Consider the following 22405-nt stretch of genomic DNA (forward strand, 5'->3'; position numbering starts at 1 on the left):
GAAGTTTAAGCTATAGATGCACTGTGGCGTAAAAGTTGGTTTTCTCTGTTTTCCAATATTATATTTTTCCAAGTGTGCTAACATTCATTCTGCTTGAGCATATTTCACTTTTGGCTTTAACTTGTAGTCTTCATCCTGCAGCAACTAACTTATTCTTGGCTAGAAGCTAGTTTGCCTAAAGAGGTAGCATGGGAAAACTCTCATCCTATGCATTTTGAATCCGTCATTACCATATGCAGGTGATAAGTACAAGAGGAAGCCACTGTCATCAGAAGAAAATTAAAAGCACAAGAAATACAAGAGCTTTTTAGGGTTCTAAACTTCTAATTAAGAGTGATATTGTAATCAGAAGAAAATTAAAAAGTGGCATCAATATATCCGATGCCGAAGTGAAGGGTTCACGATGATTCCGTTTGGTGTTAGGAGACGAGCTTGTCCTGCAGCTTATTTAGGAAAAAGAATGATGGGAATGGCATAGGTGCCTTGATTCAAATCAGAAAATGTCGTGCTAGAGTTTCTTGCTCTTGCGCCGGCGTGTTAGTTCAGCTTTAACCAATGCAGGAACGATGAGAAAAAATTCCAAGATATCACGTTAATCCCAATAAAGAAAAGAGACTAATCGACTATAAGTTGAACTGTCCCAAACTTAGTATCCATAGCCAGAGAAAGTGAGTATTCAGCCAGAGAATTAAAGTGAGAGTATTCAAAGGTGAAGAGAAATGGCAAATCCAATTCCAGTGATTGATCTGAGTCAGTTTCCTGCTTCTGGTGAGTACGATAAGCTTAGGTTAGCATCAGAGGAATGGGGTTGCTTCCGGCTTCTCAACCACAAGATCCCATTGCCTCTGATGGCAGAGATGAAGATAGTGGTAAGATCTCTCCTTGATCTGCCCATGGAGATCAAGAAGAACAACACTGATGTCATAGCTGGCAGTGGCTACATGGCACCGAGCAAGGTCAACCCGCTCTATGAGGCTTTAGGTCTCTATGACTTGGGCTCATCTCAGGCTGTGCAGACCTTTTGCTCTCAGTTGCATGCTTCTTCCTACCAGAGGTTAGCCAGGGCTGCTTTGCTAACTCCATCATATTTCTACTTATTGTTCATATTTTGATGATTGTCTAGCTGCTGGAGTCATGTGTTATGTACATTATTTGAAGTGTTCTGCTGAATTTGGTATGTTATTGAATGTGCAGAGAGGTGATCGAGAAGTATGCAGGAGCAGTTTATGAGCAGATGGTGGATATAGGGCAAAAGTTGGCAGAGAGTCTCGGCTTGTGGAGTGGTTTTCTGAAGGGATGGGCTTGCCAGTTTAGGATCAACAAGTACAACTTCACTCCTGAATCCGTTGGATCTTCCGGAGTTCAGATACACACAGATGCGGGATTTCTGACAATTCTTCAAGACGATGAAAATGTTGGTGGTCTTGAAGTAATGGACAAGTCTGGTGCTTTTGTACCAGTTGATCCTTATCCAGGCACTCTCATTGTCAATCTGGGAGACACGGCTAAGGTAGGTAAATGGGTAAACATAGATTATGTTGTGAGTAACTTTAGCTAATTTGCTTTTTATTAGGTAGGATAAGCCAAAATTCTTATTCTTACATGCATCTTGTTGTTGCTGGTATTTACATTAAGGCATGGAGCAATGGGAGGCTGTGCAATGTCAAGCATAGAGTTCAATGCAGGGAAGCCACCATTCGAGTCTCCATTGCTTCATTTCTGTTGGGACCAAAGGAGGAAGCAGTGGAAGCCCCACCAGAATTTGTTGATTCGGATCACCCCCGTCTGTATGTCCCTGTCACTCATGAAGAGTACAGGAAGCTCAGACTTTCCAAATACTTGCATGCCGGTGAAGCTCTTGAACTTCTGCGCATCAAGTCCTAAATGGGGCTCTCTGTAGGAAATGAACACAAAATCAGTGAAGTAGGAAACTTTTTTTCTGTTCTTTTATTCAAACATTTAAGCCTAATCGTTGTCATTAAGCTTTTGAAATATCAAGAGGGTTTCTGTATACATGGCAGACTTTTGTGCTACCATAAACATATTTCTACAGACATGAACAATTTCCTCTGGTAAATGGGGGAATTCTCATATGCTAGCTATGGCACATCTTTTAGTGAAAATTCTAAATGCCTAGAGAATCTCACATATTCTATTTTGAGAATGTGACTCAAAAAACATAAAACTCGGTGTTCCAGAACCATTACAAGCATTAAGTGCCCTGTCATTGCAATGGTTGCTGGGCCACCGTTTCAGAACCACGACCAGAAGGGTATTTTGGTTCGGTAGCAGTGGTTGTGACGGTGGCGGTGGCGGTGGCGAAGTCTGGGGTTTGGGATTGGAGACATTGGCAAGAGGAAATTTGGGGTTGTGTGTACCAAGTGCAGTGGCCATGGTGGCCTCACTCTGCACTCTGTTTCACTTGCTCTCTATCTTCTCCAGTTTTAGCCAAGTTGTGTAATTCAATGACAAATGAGAAGCGCCAACAATAAGCATAATCGGTCTACCTCTAAATCTAAATCAAAAATCGAACTAGTCTGTTTTTTCTGTCTAATCTCAAATTAGTTTGCTTCATGTATCTGATATACAATAAATAATACTTGGATCCTTAATACTCGCAGAACTGGGAGAAATTAGACCGAAACAATGGCAGTGCACATAAATATTTTTTTTTCATTTTTTTTTTTCCGAATGTACTTGCTCTTTTCACAATAACATGCAGAGATCATATGTTTACAATTCCCGAATAGGATCTCTACAGTAATACAATTAAGAATTATTAATTTCTTTCTTCCTTTCTTTTCAGCTTTTTTCTTTTTTTGTCCTACTTTTTTTTTCAAGGAAATTTCTTACAATTTGGCTGATACAACCTTACTATCACTACTGAAGACTCATCTTCAATGGCACACCTCCACTGCCCTTGTGCAGTTTTAATTAGGAGGATGTCCACTCTGTTCAATAAAGACTGATCTTCATTTTGGCTGTGCTGAGCCCCCACTTCGACTGAGCCAACACTTCCCCAAACCAGTATTCTCTCTTTTTTCTTCACATCGAAGAGAAGAACTTCTGCTGCCCCGGCTCTTTGAGACAAGGACCATTTTCAATTATTCTCACAGTAAAACATTGTTTTTTTTTTTTTTTTTTTGGGTTATCGAGTCATTTGACTTGCAGAGTTCGTTCTTCCAACAAGCCGTTGAAGACGCTTGAGTCGGACCATGAGCTGGGAGAAAGAAGGCCGTAGATTTGGCTCTCTGCAGAAAAAGCAAAACAGTGGTAATTAGACTTCACACGGTGAATAAATCATATGTCCGACTATTGTAATATGCTGTTACTATAATTACGGGGGGCAAGTAATTAAAGAAACAACTTGGCCCCTGAGACTCAGTATTTCCCAAACCTATTGTTTGCATATAGAATTTGAAACTTACGTTTGCCAACAATCACGTATTATCTCAGCAACCACTGGGTCAACGTCATCCGGAATTTCAAGACGCCTATTTTGGAATCCAACAGCCCCAACAACCTGCATTGGGTTCAATCCTTTCCATGGGATACAGCAAGTAGTCAATTCCCATAATATCACACCAAAACTGTACACATCACACCTGCAAGCAAGCAAAGCTGATTGTAATGAGGGCTGAAGAGTAAAATTTCCAGCTAAACCACCTTCAAGCAACTTACTTCTCGTTAGCTAATTCATTCCTTAAAACTTCCGGAGCCATCCATTCCGGCTGCACTCCCAACAGTACACAATCAGCATAGAAAACAAAAAGGCACCTATTAAGGTTTTGTTCTTTAAACAAAGAGACCATCAGGATGGTTATGCCTACATGAGGGGATAAACAGATAGATATTGTCTTGAAAATTCACTCTTAACTAGTATTACCGTTCCAGCAGTGGACTTTGAGGACAGATAAGTGTGGTGCTTCGTACGTGACAACCCAAAGTCACAAACCTGAACAAACAAGATATTTAAGGGAAAAAATCAACTCTTCTGCCGTCGGTAGATATTTCATTCTATGTTGATTGAAAGAAGAAAGCATAGAAACTGAAAGGAACTTGAGAATGTAAGTGTTGGTATTGAAATTGACCTTCACATTCCAATTCTTATCAACAAGGAGATTTGGAGACTTAAGGTCTCGATGCACAACTGTAGGATTGCTGGTGTGGAGGTAATTCATTCCCTTCGCCTGCATAAATATAGGGAGATTTGCTTAACAAATCAAAAAAAGACCAGAATAATAAATAAATAGATAAACAAATGAAGAAGGTTTTTACCACATCAAGAGCCATTCTCATTCGCCTCTTTTCATCAAGTTGAGAATTTGGACGATGCAGTAATCGGTATAAGCTACCCCTGTACCCAGTGAAAGTTCAAGTGTCAAAACGAGAGAATAAGACATAACAGGTAACAGAAAGACTCAGTTGCAACAAGCCTTACGTTGGTAGTAGAAAAGGTAAGAGTTATGTTCTACATCATTATTTTCTTCCTCGTACTTTAAATTATATGTATATGTATATAAGAATTAAAAATCAACCTGGGAAGAAACTCTGTCAGGATGGAGAAATGGGGAGGGCGAGTAACAGCGCCCATGAAAAGCACAACATTTGGATGTCGAAGTCTTAACATGATCTCTACCTGCAGAAACAAAGTAGGAAACACTGACATCAAACCAACTCCTATAGATTTTTTTTTAAATTAAAAAAAATCTTAGGCTTCTATAAATCAACAAATATGATATAGAAAAAGTTAAGGCTTGCTGCTTTTCTTTTAGGTTTTGCTGCTTACTTCACATCTAAACTGAACCAATGCATCACCCGAAAAATCTTGATCTAAAAATTTCTTCACAGCTACTTCCTGTAATTCAAAAGTCAACACAGACCGATAAACGACTTTCCAATGAAAGAACCATTGCCATATGCTAGAATTATCAGTCTCATGTGGTAATGCAATCAACAGTTCTTGTTCAAAAAGAAAACCAAGCAGCAAAATATGAAGATAATAAGTTCATCATTACTATTATTACTTTTTTCTTTTCAAAAAAGGGTGTTGCAAATTTTAGAATTTTTGTTGTGATCAAACCGTTAACATAATATTGCCTGTTAATGCTCCATGTCTAACCACTAACAATAACAAGGAATAAGATTAAAAATGAGCAATAAGAAGAATACTTACAGTGCCATTCCAATCTGCATGATATACCTCACCATATGAACCTATAAGACAAGAAATTCATGTGAGCCTATTTCTAAGAACGAATGTGAGATTTAAGCGACCACATGGATTCTTACCAATGCCAATGCGCTCTCCAATCTGAAGATCCTCCCATAGAATTTCCCACTCCGCAACTTCTCCCAACGCTGGGTACCTATCAACGTGACTATCCCAAGCAGCATTCAGACTGCTATTGGCTGTTTGCGTTGATTGAGCAACAGATTCTTTGCCCAATTGAGTGTTAGCAGAAGTTGTTCCAGAGACCATGGATATATCATGAATTTTCTCCTCATGAAAAGCTTCTGCATTCATTCTTGGGGGATTACCAAAAGCAGGATCTAAATTTATAGCACCAATCTGGGTTGTTTCACCAGTTCTGCCAGAAACCATTACAAATCCCTCATCAACATTATCAGAGAGTAAAGCATTGGTCCTCCACTCATTCCGTTGTTCAGCTACATCCACGGCAGAGGATTGATCACTGCTTGACAATAGTTTAACCAGATAATCATGAACCCCCTCATCTACAAGTTCCCCATTTGCATGGATTTGTCCAAGCAATTTACCTTCATTCAGGTATTGAGGATTCATATCTGAAAATAAGTCGGGAGGAGGTGATGCACCACTCTCCAACAAGACAGCATGTAGTTTCTGTGCAAATTCTGGGTTCTTTGCGGCACTGATGACATACCTTGATACATTTTTCACTTTTCTTTTTTGTGCAGATGTAGCTTTCCCAGATGGGCCTGATGAACTTCCACATGATTTACTTTTAAGAGGAGTCTCAAGCTCACTTTTAAGAATCTCAATTTGATTTTCATCCACGACGCTTCTTTGGTCATCTTTTGTTTGAACACCTGCATATGATGTTTCTTCTGACCTTGAGCTGCCAAATGTGGAAGCTCTTTCAAGACCAGGTGGAGCTGCCGACATTGCAGTTCCCTCAGCTTGTAGTAAACACAGATCTTTGGGCAACTCTGTAGGCATTTCTGTGGGATCTTGAAAGCTCCTTATGGCAAAAAAAGAATTTGGGAGCTGACTAGTAGGTACCTCAGCAGGAATTAGTGTTCCAGGAGCACCCATCAGATCAATAATATATTCGCTGCATAGTATGGCAAACACATTCACTCAGATCAATAAAAGTTTCAGAAAATTTTAAGCATGCATCAATGTGAATGGAATTGTACGAGCAAGGTAAAAACAAATCGCATGTACCTTTGATTCTACTATTCTCATTTAAACATGATCATAAATTCAAATCCTAACAGCTTAAAACTAGATGGGCATCAAATGAACATTAATGCAGAGAATACATGTAAAACAGAAAACTTAACGAATCAGTTTCACCAGAAAATTATGCATAAAGATAGATCAAGAGTTAGAGGACCTTACCTTCCAATTCCACTATCAATTTTAATCAAGTTTACAGCTCCATCATCAGTACCAGTGTAGTAGCTACCTTTGACCAGCATACATGGAAGATTTATCTTATCAGCTAATACCTAAAACCAGAGGCAAGAAAGAATTAACTACGGCAAAAATTCCTTCAAAGGCGTAGAAAACCTTCATAAGACTTAAGCATAAGGTAATGACCAATTTTTCAAAAGGAAAGGGACTATAGTCGGATTTTGAAAGGAAAAAAAAAAGTAACAACATGCTAGATAAGTTGAATGGTGCACATAATTTGCCAATGATTCAGGTTGACAATTAAGGTGAGCTTTAAAATCTGTCACTACCTTAAAGAGCAGGGCCCGGTGGCGTGAAAGTCCAACATCAATTTTTCCGAGGGGAAGAATGATAGTGTTCATTGAACTCCGCAACTCATGCCTCCTTATTTTCCACCTTCTTAAAATCTCATCCGCATCTCCAACTGGACCACCCATTCTATCAACAACAATATCAGCAATCTTCTGAATCAAACCACTTAAAAGTAGACCATGTTGAGAAATCCCCGACTCTAGAGATGCAGCATATGCTCTTTTCTCAAGTTGTTGCAGTTCAGTATCAACAAAACGGTTAACTAATATGACATCGTAGTCAACATTATCTGAAACCGATACCGCTCGAAATTCCACCAACAATGGCATCTTCCCTTGTCTAAATGAATTCGAGGTAATTCCATACACATCATAAAATCCATCCACCACTTTTTCATTATAATCTACAACATTATGGCTCTGCATCATAACACAGAAATGAGATTATTAAGAACCCACTTTCCTCAGAATTGACAAAATATTAAAGAACCGGATCATCATTTACAAATGTTCATCATACAAACATGCAAAAAATGCACGTTTAAACCTTCCATGATTGATCCTTCTCACTTATACTGGTATGCAATGCAATCTTTTTATCTACAACATTCTTTTCGAGACTTAATAACCGAGTAGAATCCCATAATTAACAGCAGGCACACACCTAACACCATTTAACCAGGAAATTGTTAACTAAAATGGAACCGTAATCTACAATTCAGCTATGCAACTCCATTTAACCACAATCCTAACGCCATTGCTATCTCCCCTACGAAATGCAAATCACTAGTATCGAAAGTTTTACAAACAAAACCTGATCCACTCTCAATTGGCGCAGATAAACTCGTCAAATGCATCAAAATAACGAAACCCTACGAAATTTAATTCATTCGAAAAGAGCTTACCCAGTAGCGAAGCGAAAGTATCTGAAAAGGGGCTTGTGCGTCGGCGAGCGACGTCGCCCCGCAGCCGAGGCTAATCCGTTTCGCGGCGTCGATCTGAGCCGTCTCAGGGTCGTCGCGCGAATCGGGATCGGAAGCGCTAATCGCTAGGGCCAACTGTACCTGAAACTCCTCCTCCAAGAAATTGAAATCCACGCCTCCTCCGCCACTCCCGCTCCCCCCGCCGTCGCCAGACGTCCGATCACTCACCGACTCCAGCGCCGCGATTCTCCCCATTGTCGCCGACCCCGACGACGACGACGCCGGTGACGACGCTGTCGGGTTGAGATTCGCCGTCCCCGGACTCGCCACCACCGGCGGGGCCACCGCGGCCGTCGTCTCGGCCAGCCTCTGGTCCCCGCCGATGTGGAGCTTTCTCAGTAGGTGCTTCATCTTCGACATCGAAGATCATCAATGGAGGAAAAAAAAAATTGAAAATTGAAAAACTCTCTCTCTCTTTCTCTCTCTCTCTCTTTCTCTCTCTTTCCCTTTGTGTGTCTACTGGATTAAACTAAGCTACGCCCCCCCCACTAGAAACAAAGCAGATTCGCTTAACCTGCGCACCCTTCTTCTTCGTCAAGCTACCACCGCTTTTAGAGAGAGAAAGAAAGAGAGAGTGGGAGAGGAAGGACTTATATTTAACCGCTCTCTCTCTCCACCCCCTTGCCATTCCCTCCAACACTAACACGCTCTGTATTAAACCCCTTGAACTAAACAAACGATTAAATTAAACTAAACTAATCTTTTTAGGACTCAACCCAAACAAGTCGAGGACTCTCCCACCACCTTCTTCTACTCTACTATGCTCCTCCTCACTTCCTTCCCATGGACACTCCTACCCACTCTTGGATCATAGACCGTTGAGTGTGATGTGATGGAGATCTAGTGGTTGGGTCTTGTTGCCTCCCCTAATAGTAACAAGATGGATTTGAAAGGGAAGAGGCTTAGTGCTTGATTTTGGATGGAGTTTTTAGTGATATATAATGACCGGAAACTACATTGCGCATCTCTTATGTTAATTATTGTACGTGGATATTGTCCGGTAGCAATGAGATTTTTAAATTCGACAACTGGAAAGTGAGTCCGCCGTTGGTAACACATAATTGAACTTTTGAGCGTTTGGTGAAGCTAAGGTGCGAAATGAATAAGGACGAGAGTCGATGGTCAATAGTTGGTAGATTTTTGATTTTTAGTTTATAAATTTTTTTTTTTGCTCGAATTTTTTAGTTTATGATTGTTGTAGCCAAAACTATAATGAAAAAACAGGAGATGAACAATCCATATATTGTTAGATTGTAATGAAACTGAGAATTAGGCAACTTTGACACAATATTATTTAACGTCCGACCACATTGACACGTATACATTTTTATGATTGCTTTAGCTAAAAATATAATTAAAACATAAAAGATGAACAATGCAGATATGATTATATTTGTACTAAAACAAGGAATCACGCAACTTTTATATGGTAAGATTTAGTGTTCGATAACAGTAACACGTATATAGATTTTTGAGTGATCATTAAAATTAAGCTTCATAAAAAGTAAAATAGGAGTCACTCAGTGACTTTTTGATTACTATGAAAATAAATCTTTTATATGACCACTATGCATTATTTTCACGTTTGAATCTAGTCACTCATCTTATCTTTGTTCAATCCAATTTTTATCTCTAATTAGTAAGCATGCTAGAGTAAGACGGATAGAAAGAGGACAGAAGTGGTATGCAAATATTCGTAAATACGTCGCTATGTGATCCATAATCTATCATGATCACGATTGATCATTGATGCAGGGTATGGTCCAAAGCCTCCGTGGGAGCAATGGGATAGTCATAGCTTGAAGTTGAAATTCATACACAATGTGGGGAATAGGGGCGCCGGGTGCATCATAAGGCGTGTACTTCTGTTGTAGCGAATCCGTATCACTATATGTCCATGTTCATCAATCACCAATCCTCGTATTATTTTACAGAACTTTTTATTTTCAATTTTTTTTCGGGAGATACCTTTTTTTATTTTTTTGATACAAGAATAGACAAACTACAACAAAAAGTCACGAATTTCGGGAGATACCATTGAACAATAGAGCTGTTATGATTTTTACATTGTAGGGGGAAAAAACTATTCAAGAGTGCAAAAGACAGAAAAATTAAAGTTGTTTGATGGAGGAGGAGGAGGATATTTCTCAAATATATTATGGAGGAGGCTAAGGTATTGTTACAGGGGTTTTCTAATTTTTCCTTAATTTATGTTAATCGTCCGGCTAATAAAGTGGGCTCACCTTTTAGCTCATACTATTTTTTTGATATTGACCATTCCTATATGTCGCATGTTTCACATTTAATATGGGATGTTATTGGGCAATTCTAATTGCTAGTTTGTTATCAATAATAATATGTCTTTGTTCAAAAAATTCCCCCCTTTGTTTTTTAGAACTTATACACGCAAGCTCAGCTTAGTGATAATAGTATTGTATTTAGCTTATAATTAATTGTTAATTAATCCTAATTGGTGGAGGTGGGACTACACCGACTCTTATTATAAGAAGTCGTCCTCAATTATCCGGGATCGGGTTTATCCTAGACCAACTTGATTACCAAAAACAAAGGCTTGGAGACTATTCCAAGGTCATGAAAACCATAGATGAGATGCATCCGTCTTACCTTTTCTTTTCTTTTTTTTCTACGAGGGGAAAAAAAAAACGAAGAAATTATAATTGCAACATCTGAGTTGCAAAATAGCAACAGAAGTTGTTATTAGAAAAGCTAATCGTCATCATCATAATAGGGAAATGAATGTCACCAGCTATGGCAGGCTGTATGTGTATTTAGATATGGATAAAATTATGTACAATGTGGAAGAAGGAGATGATGATTTCTTTTTTTGTGAAGAGAAGGGAAGATGTGGACTTCATTTGGTGCTATCCATGACCAGACTTTTTGTGGCGACGACGAGCAATGGATGGAGCTGAAGATTAAGCAGTGGCTGCTGCTGCTGTTTCCTCCACAGGCTCTGGTTGAAGAGTGCAGATGAGGTTGCGGTCACCATACACATTGTCAACACGTCCTGATATAATAGTCAACAAGATACAACATCAATCGGATAGTGATCAAGGCAAAAGAAAAGTGAATGCACAACAAGCAGTTCATGGTGCCAGCTTCCATACTAACATAGAAGTTCTTTCTGTATAAATCGCATACCTGTGGTAGGCCAGAACTTCGAAGAACGGAGCCACGAAGCTGGGAAGGCTGCATATTCCCGGGAATATGGCTTTGACCATGTGTCTCCCATGAGCAGTGATGGCGGGTGAGGAGCTCCCTGCATTCAAAGGTTTTAGTGCTTTTGCTTTATATTTTGAAGTTCCAATGTGCTACTAGTTCAGCCTAAGTGAAAATGTAGTTGCCAATGCTAATATGCTACTAGTGAGTGTGTTTTCTCACCTTCAGAACGTTGTTGTGAATATCAGCTTTTCCTTTCTCAACCTGGCCAATCTCTTCTCTGATGGAGATAAGAGCATCGCAAAACCTGTCCAACTCAGCCTGCCAGTAACATTCGAGTTATTATAAACCCTAAAGAAACAGCAGATAAAAAGTTTCTTTCTCTGGGGTGTACCTTGCTTTCACTTTCTGTTGGTTCAATCATGAGAGTGCCAGGAACTGGCCATGACATTGTTGGTCCATGAAATCCGTAGTCCATCAGACGCTTGGCAACATCTTCTGGCTCTATTCCAGCAGTATTCTAGAAAAGTAAAAAAGCCAAGTTCAGTTACACAGAGAATGAGCAGAAGTGAACAAATCGAAGCACATATTAAAAATACACATACCTTAAAGCCTCTCAAGTCAACAATGAACTCATGGGCAACGGTTCCATTGACGCCCCGGAAAAGAATGGGGTAATAGTTCTGTAAAAAAAAAAATAACAGACACAAGATGAGCAAACAGAGCAAAAACTAAAATAACAGACTAAAATTTCTATGCTGATCCGCTTTTTGGCCTTCAAAAACTTTTAAAAAAAATGAAGGAACAAGCATGTACCTCCAAGCGCTTTGCCATGTAGTTTGCATTCAGAATTGCTATCTTTGATGCATCAGTGAGTCCCTTGGAACCCATCATAGCTATATAAGTATATGATATTGGCAAAATAAGTGCAGATCCCCAAGGTGCAGCGGAGATGGTACCAAGTGGCTGAGACTTTTCTGGGGCAGGAATTCCACCAGTAGGAACCTTCAGTATGATTGCACAGAAGTTAGAAATTTAAGTATTCAACTGATGAAAATAGTCAGCCAACAAATATTACCAGAAATCGTCATGAAGTTGTGAAATGAATGCAGGTAAAATATGCTCCAGAAATTCATGAAATCTCGTATTTGCTAAGATTCACATTAATAGGGAAGAATTACATGAAATATTCAACATGCAAAGAGAATTATACCACAGGATGGGAAGGCAAGTATGGTGCCAAGTGAGCCTTCACACCAATAGGACCCATGCCAGGACCACCGCCTCCGTGTGGAATGCAAAATGTCTTATGGAGGTTCAGATGGCAGACATCAGCTCCAATCCAACCCGGGCTTGTCAGACCCACCTGTAATAACGAAAAGCTTTGATAAATAATGACAAAAATTTAGTCCAATACAACATTTGTTGCTTGAAGATAGTTATTGTATGTGACCTTAGCTAAATGTATTTAAATCTGCAAGATCTAGTCCAACCATGCAACTTAAATCTAACACCAGCAGACTAAAATAACCTTTACAGAGAAATAGATGACATACAGACCTGTGCATTCATGTTAGCTCCATCCATGTATACTTGACCTCCATTGTCATGAATTATCTTACAGATCTCATCAATACCTTCTTCATACACTCCATGAGTTGAAGGATACGTCACCTGGAATTTGAATTATGGTCAAAAGCCTGTTGACGTTACATAATTTCTCTGTCTTTATAAACCTCTTGCTGAATAGGATGCTTACCATAAGAGCTGATAGGTTGTCCTTGTTTGCTTCAGCAGCCTTCTTCAGCTCTTCAATGTTGATGTTTCCCTTAGCATCAGTTCCAATAGTGACAATTTTCATTCCACACATGGCAGCACTAGCAGGATTTGTACCATGTGCAGAAACAGGTATAATACACACATTGCGGTGGTGATCCCCTCTTGCCTACAGTGGTATTAGTGGATGATTAGTCAAGAGAATAAACTGTAGGTCATAGCCTCAAAAGCCTGAAGTTAAAATGCTTATTTTGCTGGACAACACATGCATGCTGATAGATATTAGAAAGAGGGAAACAGGAAGGCTCAGTGTGCCCATACAAAATGATATGCCCGAATAACCATCAGTCCAGCATACTCTCCAGCAGCTCCGGCATTAGGTTGCAATGAGAAAGAGTCAAACCCAGTGATGCTACACAATAGATCACCCAAATCTCTGAACATTTCCTGTGTTTTATTATTTGACAAGATAAAATATCAATAATTTATTTGTATGAAGGAATACAACACATACAAAACTTAGAAAATATTAATAGTTGCAACCTTGTTAAATTTACTAGTGAGTGAACACTTGTAATTACCTGATAACCCTCAGCTTGTTCTGTAGGGGCAAAAGGATGAATGTCTGAGAAATTAGGCCATGTCACTGGCATCATTTCAGTTGTTGCATTTAATTTCATTGTACAGGATCCCAATGGAATCATACTGTGGCATAATGAAAGATCCTTTGTCTGCAACTTGTGAATGTATCGTAGCAACTCATGCTCAGTATGATACCTAATAGAGAGCAATTGAAAATCAGGGGAGTTTTCACATAGTAGATTTTGAGAATTGAGATTATCTGGTAAGGGACATACGAGTTGAAGATTGGGTGGGTAAGATATGGGGTCTCCCTTGTTAGTCCAGAAGGGATAGCAGTCTTTACTTCTGGTGCAAGAGATGCAGCAGTAAAAGAGACCTGACAATACAAAGGAAGATATTACTTCAATGGATGCAATTTATAACCATTGCAAATACCATCTGTCTATAAAAGTCTGAAAATACTCACAGGCTTGCCCAAAGCAAAAATTTTGAAAAGTTGATCAACATCCTCCAAGGTAGTTGTTTCATCAAACGAAACAGTGATCTGAAAGGCAGTAAGTATTTCAGTAATCTCATCAAGTAGAGCATTATACCCTGGTGACCTCTTGGTTAAATAATTGATACAAAAATATAGACAAACTTACAGTTTTTGAGTCCAGTACTCTCAAGTTCATTCCATTCTTGGCAGCAGCATCAGCAATTGCATGTGCATCACCAACCGTAACCTTGACAGTGTCAAAGAAGGGAAGGCTCTGAACTTCAGTCCCAAGTTTCTTTAATCCAACTGCAAAGGCCCCAGCAAGACCATGCACCCTTTGGGAAATGGTTTTAAGGCCTTCAGGTCCATGATAAACAGCATACATAGCAGCCATGTTTGCAAGTAAAGCCTATAAAATAACAAATTTTCCGATCAAAATGAAATATACAAAACTAATGTCAACAACAATAATGAGCTGACCAGATACAACACAAAAATCATGTCAAGACTACTATCAGCCAATTGTAAACTTAAATCAACTCATGCAGCACTATGAAAAAATCACAGACCAAGTTCAAGACAAAGTAGTATTGTACCTGAGCAGTGCAAATGTTGCTGGTAGCCTTGTCCCTTCGGATATGTTGCTCCCTTGTCTGCATGGCCATACGCAGCGCAGGCTTCCCCGAAGAATCAACACTAACACCGATAATTCTTCCTGGCATCATCCTCTTGTACTCTTGAGAAGTGGCCAGGAATGCTGCATGAGGACCTCCATACCCCATCGGCACACCAAACCTCTGAGCAGAACCCACCACAATATCGGCCCCCAACTCACCCGGCGGCTTCAAAAGTGTCAATGCCAACAGATCAGAGGCCATCACAACCTTGACACCATTAGCATGAGCATTCTTAATAAACTCCCCATAGTCCAACACCTCACCCTCAGTCCCCGGATACTGAACAAGCACACCACAAACGTCACCACTCTTGTAATCAATGTCCTTAAGATCCGCTGTCACGACCTTGAGATCGAAACCATCAGCTCTAGTCTTGCAAATATCAATAGTCTGGGGGTGACAATTGTTAGCAATAAGAAAAGTCTTCTTCTTGCCCTTCAGAATATTGTTGCACATGGCCATTGCCTCGGCAGCGGCGGTTCCCTCATCAAGTAATGAAGCATTTGACATGGGAAGGCCAGTAAGGTCAGTGATCAAGGTCTGGAAATTAAGCAAAGACTCAAGCCTGCCCTGAGAAATCTCAGCCTGGTACGGAGTGTACTGGGTGTACCAAGCTGGATTCTCCATTATGTTCCTCAAAATCACGGGCGGAACATAAGTGTTATAGTACCCCATCCCAATATACGACTTGAACAACTTGTTTTTGGAAGCCAAACCTTTCATGTGCTCGAGCATTTGACTCTCCGTCAACCCCTCATCGAACTTTGAGAACTTCATCGATTCAAGACGAATCGATTTGGGCACGGTGGCATCGATGAGAGAATCGAGGCTGTTGAACCCACAAGCCTCAGCCATTTTGGTCTGCTCATCTGGGGTAGCTGAGTTATGGCGGCGAGGGAAGGTGTCACTGTTTTTCAAGGCCTCGACGGCAATGGACCGGGTCTGTTGTGACCCGGCAATGCCAGTTTTGCCTAGCGACGAATCTGATCTGGGATTTGTGCGCATGAATGAAGACAATGAAGAAACGTACCTTGAAGGTGTGTACATAACAGGGGAGGAAGACCCCAGCAGAGCAGAGGAGCTCTCATTCTGGCGAAACTGCTTGGCCTCGGAAACCAAGCGCTTCACGAAAGCCCGGTTCGCCAATCGCCGAGCACGCTCCATTGGAATATGGAGACGACGAAACTACTCTCTGTTTTGGAAAACAGGGGCGGTTGGTGACTATTGAAAGTTTTTGTTTATCAAAGGTGGGTTCTTTTTTAGCTATTCCATTGGAGTGAGTGAACCAGTTGGTGGGTTTGTGAGAGCACACAATCAAATGGGTTTTGTCTATATATAAATATATGGGTATAATAATTTATATATAAAAATGAAGAACATTTTCAAGATCTGGTGGTGGGTGGTGGGTGTGTCTGCGCACCTAGAGAGAAAAAGACAGGTTTTTTTTTTGTTGGGTTTTAAAGCCTATTACAAGTTTTGTGTTCATGAATCATGAATGTATGGAAGGTGTTGAAGCAAATGGGATTGAGTTTCAGTGGATCTGAATGGTTTCGGAAATTTCAGTCGAGGAGGGGAAAATGAGGCTTGAATATCTGGTTGTTGATTTGGTGAAGTATTGAGAATCTTTTCATTATTTGTTGGCAGATTCTCTATCACAATCTGCTTATCTCCATGTCTCACCTCACAGACAATAAGAACAAAAGGAGAGAGAAAATAATTCTTGAGGGCTAGTTTTGTGATAGAAATACCATAGTACTCAAAAATCACACTTGGGGTTATAGGGTTATTTGATATTTGTGAGTCTGGTAAAGTGGGGTAGTTGTGGTAATTTTGGGAAGGAAGGAATGGGAGGGATCATCCTTGAGACTTGAGAGATGAGATGTCCTGTGGGCTGTGGCTGACATGATGATATGGTTATGACGTTTGCCAGGCTGAGGTTGTTTTTGGTCTTGACTTTGAGTATCTATGAGTCTATGACCATAGATTTGTCGAACTATTATGGGGATCAACTATCATGTAGAAATCAACGGTTGGTGATTTGACCACATTTTTAGGGCACCAATCAAGGAGACTAAGGACTTGGTGAGTGGAAATCCGGAATGGAAAGGCAATAACTCTAGAGAAAAAAGGAGATGACCTTGTCATATCTTATTTGATATTTTGATTGTAAATTTCTAATGGTATAAGGAGATGACTTTAAGTTAGGTATTAGACTAGATGCTTTGGATGTTACACGACATTTTAGTTGTTTGTTATCCTAAAGTTAGGTCAAAAGAATTGAAAATGATGATATAAACGAGATTGGAATTATTTATCTTGTTAAATTTTGACCAACACAAAAATAACGTATTTATTAGTAAAGATATATATGGCTCGACACACGATCATGGTGTTGTTAGGCATTATGAGCTTGTGTTCGTTTAAACAGTCTAATGATCAGTCAATCATGTTCTAATTATCTTTTTTGTTACTTTAAAAAAATAATTATCTTTTTTGTTTTAAGACACCTTAAATGAGCTTTTAAGTGTAGGAGATGTTTTGGCCTCTAGAGGACATACATAGTTTCTTTGCTTCATATAGCCACTTTCTTTGTTTTTGGTTATGATATTGGAGGATTGTGGCCAAGGCTCTGTTCTCTAGTGTGTTCACTTCCTCGTTGAGAAGAAGAGTTAAAAGTAACAATCGTTTTTCTCATTTATATTTCCGATCACAAGTATCTGTCAATTACATGTGAAAGTTACATGTATGTACCAACGAGAGAGGGCATCCAATATTTAATTTCACTTAATAATGTCGGCTCAAATTAATTAATCCCCTTTCAAATGCCAAGAAGGTCACTCTCAGTGTCCAAGTGGGCCATGAGGTTTCATAGCCTTTAACTACCCTTCATTCATGGGCTTAGTGCTCAATTTCATCTTATGCGAGCTCAGTTTTACAAATTTTATGACGAGGACTATCCAACAGCAGGGAATTGATATTTGAAAGCAGTTCTCAATCAAGTTGAATCTGTCATTTCAGACAATTCTTAGGTTCACCCCTAGGGTAAACTAGCATATTCACCCTCATTGTCGATTAACATACTTTTACTTAATAAATTTATAATCCAACCATTTATATTGTATAACGTAATACAAATTTATTTTTTTTAGGGAAAAATATAATATTTATTCAATCCAACGAAAAGCAAACATTGGGGGGGACATAGACCGAAACCCCAAAAACCGCGGTTACAAATACCATCAGGCCAATAGGCCCAAACTCTAACCACAAAACACCTCTTTCCAAAGCTACTTTGAACCGATGATCCCCAAAGTCCTAGTAGTACCTCGTGGTCAACAGCAAAAAGACTGCGTCCTCTTCAACACCGTGTCCAAAAAGTACCAGACCACGTGTAAAGGATCGCTCGTCAGCAAATCGACCACCATAGTAAACCAAAGTAGAACCAGATTGTCCTCGGGAATGACACCATTTACATGGCATAACACTTAGACCTAATAGCTCAAAAGAGTAGGAACACAACCCTAACTCCAAGGAGTAACGACTTATTAACCCTAACCAAAAAACTAACTGAAAAAAAAAAACGCTAACAAAAACCAAAATGAAAACATTGCAACCCACAATCCGCCGCCAAGCTACAGTCATCGGAACATCAATGGCAGCCGTCGTCGCTAGTTTGATACTGGTGACATTACTCAACCCTATTGCAAATCTGTTCTGTGGTAGGCCCCAAACATCAAAGCGCAGCCACCATAGCCATCCTCCATGCCAACAAAACAGAGCTGCCAAAAGCCTCCTCTGACCCATATGCCATGCCGCCTCCCGTCGACCTCTAACACAGCAAACCCGACCCAACCGAGACGCAAACCAACCTCACCTACCCACCCAACGCCGAGCGATCCAGTTTTGGACCAAAGTCTGTGCAACTCGACCATGGAATCGCAGCCACTGTCACGCCTCACCCTTGACCAGATTGAAACCACCATTAGATATACCGCCGACATCAACCAAGACAGAGAAAGGTTGCCTGCAATGATTTCGCCACCACCCCCACGAACACACTGAAAACCCGTCCGACAACGACCACCAAACACTAGTGAGGCTAGAGGCCTGCGTCAGAGCCAGGGTGCTGCCAGACGAGACCGCGTAGCCAAAACCGAGAAAACCCAAAGTTTCAATGGAAACCTAGGAGCTCTGACTTTTTCTCTCAAAATTAGAGTCGTAGGTTACCTGAGGTGGTGAATTTTGCTTCTCACCAACATAATACAAAGATTAGCTCTGTAAAAAATCAATCAAATTGAGGACCTTTTAGCTATTCATTTCTATGAAATACATGGACGGTTCATCATAATAGTAGTAAGTATTGTTAGAACCATCCATTTGTTTGGTTCAATTAGATAATTAAACGATTTCCGATTCGATTGATTTTTTACAGAGATGATCTTTAAATGCTAATTTAAGATATGGACCGTTGGATTATAAATTTATTAAGTAAAAGTATGTTAATCATAAATTTATTAAGTAAAAGTATGTTAATCAACAATGGGGGTGAATATGCTAATTCACTCTAGGGGTGAATCTAAAAATTGTTCTTTCCGATCCATAGATACTAGTAAATTTAGCATAAACAAATTACTGCTACAGTTTCTGCAAAGACTTTTTCCATGGAAGTGGGAACGTCCCTTTAGAAAGTTTATAAACAACGCAAAAATCAAAAAGCATGTTTCCAAAAAGATCTCTCTCTCCAACTAGCTAGATTGGTTTGAAGATATAGCTAGCTACATTAATCTTGCTAAAAGATCGATCAGGGAAGTAAAGGAAGTACAGTGCTAATCGAATATCGATCAAGAGTGGTTCATACTTGGGCCAGAAGATAGGTCCATTAGCAGGATAGCAGCTTCTTCAACATCTCGAGGAAATAGTGCTGATGGTGGAGAAGCAGCTACCTGCTTGAAATTACAGAGCTGTTTATCATTTCTCTTGTAATGTATGCTAGGTGCTGCAGTACTCGTACTGTCGTCGGTCATGATGAGTTTTCTTTTCTTCTTGAAACTCACTGTGACATAGTGGTTTTGTCGTGACTTTTTCCCCTTACCCTTACTCATAGATGATGATTTGGCGGTAGTAGCAGCTGAAGTAGCGGCCGGGCCGTTGGTCCCACCTGCCAATCCAGTTGCAGCAGCAGCAGCAGCAGCTTCAGCCATGGATCTTCTCGCTTTCCTCTGTCGAATTCCACACGCATTACATAGTGACTGCACCAAAGACCATGAATTAGTGCCGTATATGTGGCCGTAAATAACACAAGCTAGTATGTGTCCTCACTCCTCTTACATGCATGTATATGTATTGTATGTAACTATGTATGTACGTTAGTACATGTGTATGTGTATGTATATGTATGTATGCAACGCGCACATTCATTTACAAAGATAGAAGAAAGACAGTTAACCTTGGGACCTCGAGGACCACTCCTCCAAAGTGGGGTTGTGTTGGTGCTGCAATCCAAACAAACCCTAACGGCAGACACTATACTGCTACTACTCTTGTTAATGGAAATTGTTAAGCTGCTGCTGCTGCTGGTTTCGCCGGTATTAGTTTCTCGATGCTGATCATCACGACGAGCACTTTGGAACTTATAAGTAAGGGGAATTTTTTCAGGCACTTGATCCGGTTCATGGGTCATCTTTTGCATCAACTTCATCGTCAAGGGTGTCCACTTTACTGGCCTATTGGTGTTACTCTCATGGTCTTCATTATTCTCTATTATTTGATCAGTGGATACAGATAACTTACGGTACTCCTCGTTGCTAACATCGGACACAGGATGAACTAAAGAAGAGGATGAGCATACTTGATCATAACTTGTTTCACCTTGCCATATGCTCTTATTTGCCTAATTAGATGAAAAAGAAAAAGAAAATATCAAAAGAAGAAGAAGAAGAAGATAGTTCACTTCTCAAAAGCCACATAAAAAATCATGTAACATATGCACATATATATATATAGAGGCATGTTCTAAAGCAGACGTTAGCACTTCGCTAAAGTGCGGACGGCGACGCAGCAGCCGCGTTCCAGGAGGCGATGGCTGCTCGGGGCTTGGCTGATGGAGGCCGGAGGCATCCCAGACTGTTCTGGGCAGCGATCGAGGTCGGAGGAGGTGGAGGTTGCAGGTTCTGGGCAGCGACTCGACCTGCAACTACAACTTTCTGGGCAGAGCTGCAACCTCTTCGCCTGCGACTCCACCCGACTGCAAACCGGTCCGTCCTACCCATGGCCTCCATCCGGCAAGAGGCGCCCCGCCGTCGAAGCTTGATCGAGGCTGCTGTGTTGACGTCCGCACTTTAGCAATAGTGCGGACGTCCTCTTTGGAACCGCTCCGTAAATATATATATATATATATAACAAATAGAGATTAAGCATTAGGCTATTGAGATAGCTATTCGAACAGAAGTTCATCAAATTAATCAGCTGAGAATTTAAAGAGGCAACAACACAGAGATTAAACCACGATCCAAGCTAAGATTATCATTGAATTAATATATTTCACAACTCTAATATATATTATATACACGTCCTTACCCTTTGCCCCTTATATAGTAGGGCTTGATCTCCTACAGTAATACTCGTACTAGAGATCCCCGACTGATCAGTAAGGGAGTCAAAGAAAGCAGGAAATGAGAGAGAACAAGAAGCACCGCCATATGGTAGTGATGATGAGATGAAGAGTTTTAGGCGTTGATCCTGTGCTGCTTGATCTGCTACAAAATTTTCAAGGGAGAAAGGAAAGGATGGTGGGTTCAGATATGTTGGAGTACTCCCCATGATGGAGGTATCTGGGTGTTTTTCCAGCAAAGAAGGACAATAAAGAGTACCTACGGTACGTAGAGACTTGACCTGTTCGATCTAGATCAGAGAAGGGTAGCTGATCAGATAGGGATGATAGATTTCTCGGAAGAGATACTATAGACTTTATACAAAAAGGCAAAAAGCAGAGAGATCGATCAAGAAAGGGCAAGACGGATCGAGAGAGAGCCTGCAAGGCATTCTCGTGACTAGTTCATGTCACACAGACAACACCCCAGGCCAGACATGCCAGTTGCATACAAAATGACAAGTTCAAAGGAGGTGTAGAATGCTACTACTCACTACTTGACCCCATTAGGACACATAATGTGACAAAGCCCTATTAATTCATTCTGCTAGCTACTTAAATTGACTTCACCCCTTCATATATTTCATATTGATATATATATATATATATATATATATATATATTTCAAAAACTTACTTCAAGTACATACTAGACAGCAGCTAAGTGATGCACATGTACGTATAAAACCCACACATGTTGTCCGATTTAAGAGATACGTAATTCTTGTCACGAAGCTCCAATTTTCTGTCCATCAAAAATTTTAATCCAGTGATAGAAACAATTCATTCTTTAGGTTGAAATGAAATCGTCCCTCTAAAAAGGTCATCTTTAATGTTCATGCGCATATCGTCTCAAGATTGTACTTGCACACTGGCCTTTGTTTGGTGTATGCAGGATACCTACATCAGTTTCACTCTGTCATTAAACGCTTCAAAACTTGACCTCCTACGCAACTTAATGTTCTCTAATACTATTGTTCAGTATTCAGGTCTACTGGAGTAGCCAAGTACTGCAATAAAGCTTTGAACTATTAGAGTAATATGTTAGTAACTACTTGTATAATTTAAAGATAACTTGCGGCTAAATTGTTTTTTCTACTCTTCAGATT

At 40.1% G+C, this 22405-nt stretch overlaps 4 protein-coding genes across 4 annotated transcripts; 1 reads left to right on the forward strand and 3 right to left on the reverse strand.

Moving 5' to 3' along the window:
• Nucleotides 1-2069, forward strand: LOC112169661 (2-oxoglutarate-dependent dioxygenase DAO). Its single transcript, XM_024306723.2, has 3 exons — nt 1-1054; nt 1195-1510; nt 1636-2069. Exons 1-3 carry the CDS (start codon nt 720-722, stop codon nt 1882-1884), a joined length of 900 nt encoding a protein of 299 aa, XP_024162491.1. The 5' UTR covers nt 1-719; the 3' UTR covers nt 1885-2069.
• A 584-nt stretch (nt 2070-2653) lies between these two features.
• LOC112169660 (serine/threonine-protein kinase EDR1) lies at nt 2654-8612 on the reverse strand. Its single transcript, XM_024306722.2, has 13 exons — nt 7878-8612; nt 6952-7392; nt 6608-6717; nt 5293-6317; nt 5177-5217; nt 4790-4858; nt 4539-4639; nt 4279-4357; nt 4092-4190; nt 3887-3955; nt 3682-3731; nt 3429-3605; nt 2654-3251 (listed from the first exon to the last, which is right to left on the reverse strand). The coding sequence occupies exons 1-13, from the start codon at nt 8313-8315 to the stop codon at nt 3149-3151; spliced, it is 2802 nt and encodes a 933-aa protein (XP_024162490.1). The 5' UTR covers nt 8316-8612; the 3' UTR covers nt 2654-3148.
• A 2035-nt stretch (nt 8613-10647) lies between these two features.
• On the reverse strand, nt 10648-15812 carry LOC112169891 (glycine dehydrogenase (decarboxylating), mitochondrial). The gene is made up of 15 exons (XM_024306983.2): nt 14568-15812; nt 14138-14380; nt 13960-14037; nt 13769-13869; nt 13493-13688; nt 13233-13358; nt 12895-13080; nt 12696-12809; nt 12349-12501; nt 11952-12140; nt 11741-11818; nt 11530-11655; nt 11358-11456; nt 11118-11235; nt 10648-10983 (listed from the first exon to the last, which is right to left on the reverse strand). The coding sequence occupies exons 1-15, from the start codon at nt 15810-15812 to the stop codon at nt 10892-10894; spliced, it is 3144 nt and encodes a 1047-aa protein (XP_024162751.1). The 3' UTR covers nt 10648-10891.
• Nucleotides 15813-19269: 3457 nt separating this feature from the next.
• LOC112173340 (putative GATA transcription factor 22) lies at nt 19270-21816 on the reverse strand. Its single transcript, XM_024310951.2, has 3 exons — nt 21225-21816; nt 20095-20538; nt 19270-19897 (listed from the first exon to the last, which is right to left on the reverse strand). Exons 1-3 carry the CDS (start codon nt 21465-21467, stop codon nt 19490-19492), a joined length of 1095 nt encoding a protein of 364 aa, XP_024166719.1. The 5' UTR covers nt 21468-21816; the 3' UTR covers nt 19270-19489.
• Nucleotides 21817-22405: the final 589 nt, after the last annotated feature.

The sequence above is a fragment of the Rosa chinensis genome, chromosome 6, assembly GCF_002994745.2.
Source record: "Rosa chinensis cultivar Old Blush chromosome 6, RchiOBHm-V2, whole genome shotgun sequence".
NCBI lineage: Eukaryota > Viridiplantae > Streptophyta > Magnoliopsida > Rosales > Rosaceae > Rosa > Rosa chinensis.

Excerpts from the sequence above, each read along its gene's own strand:
- LOC112169660 (XM_024306722.2), bottom strand. The coding sequence starts at position 8,315 with ATGTCGAAGATGAAGCACCTACTGAGAAAGCTCCACATCGGCGGGGAC. Across the intron at positions 4,191-4,278 it reads TGAGAATGGCTCTTGATGTG|GCGAAGGGAATGAATTACCT; the intron begins GTAAAAACCTTC and ends ATATTTATGCAG. Across the intron at positions 3,606-3,681 it reads AATGAATTAGCTAACGAGAA|GTGTGATGTGTACAGTTTTG; the intron begins GTAAGTTGCTTG and ends GCTTGCTTGCAG.
- LOC112169891 (XM_024306983.2), bottom strand. The coding sequence starts at position 15,812 with ATGGAGCGTGCTCGGCGATTGGCGAACCGGGCTTTCGTGAAGCGCTTG. Across the intron at positions 12,141-12,348 it reads ACTTGCCTTCCCATCCTGTG|GTTCCTACTGGTGGAATTCC; the intron begins GTATAATTCTCT and ends ATCATACTGAAG. Across the intron at positions 11,236-11,357 it reads TTCACAACAACGTTCTGAAG|GGAGCTCCTCACCCGCCATC; the intron begins GTGAGAAAACAC and ends CTTTGAATGCAG.
- LOC112173340 (XM_024310951.2), bottom strand. The coding sequence starts at position 21,467 with ATGGGGAGTACTCCAACATATCTGAACCCACCATCCTTTCCTTTCTCC. Across the intron at positions 20,539-21,224 it reads TACTATATAAGGGGCAAAGG|GCAAATAAGAGCATATGGCA; the intron begins GTAAGGACGTGT and ends TCATCTAATTAG. Across the intron at positions 19,898-20,094 it reads GTGGTCCTCGAGGTCCCAAG|TCACTATGTAATGCGTGTGG; the intron begins GTTAACTGTCTT and ends TCTTTGGTGCAG.
- LOC112169661 (XM_024306723.2), top strand. The coding sequence starts at position 720 with ATGGCAAATCCAATTCCAGTGATTGATCTGAGTCAGTTTCCTGCTTCT. Across the intron at positions 1,055-1,194 it reads CATGCTTCTTCCTACCAGAG|AGAGGTGATCGAGAAGTATG; the intron begins GTTAGCCAGGGC and ends TTGAATGTGCAG. Across the intron at positions 1,511-1,635 it reads ATCTGGGAGACACGGCTAAG|GCATGGAGCAATGGGAGGCT; the intron begins GTAGGTAAATGG and ends ATTTACATTAAG.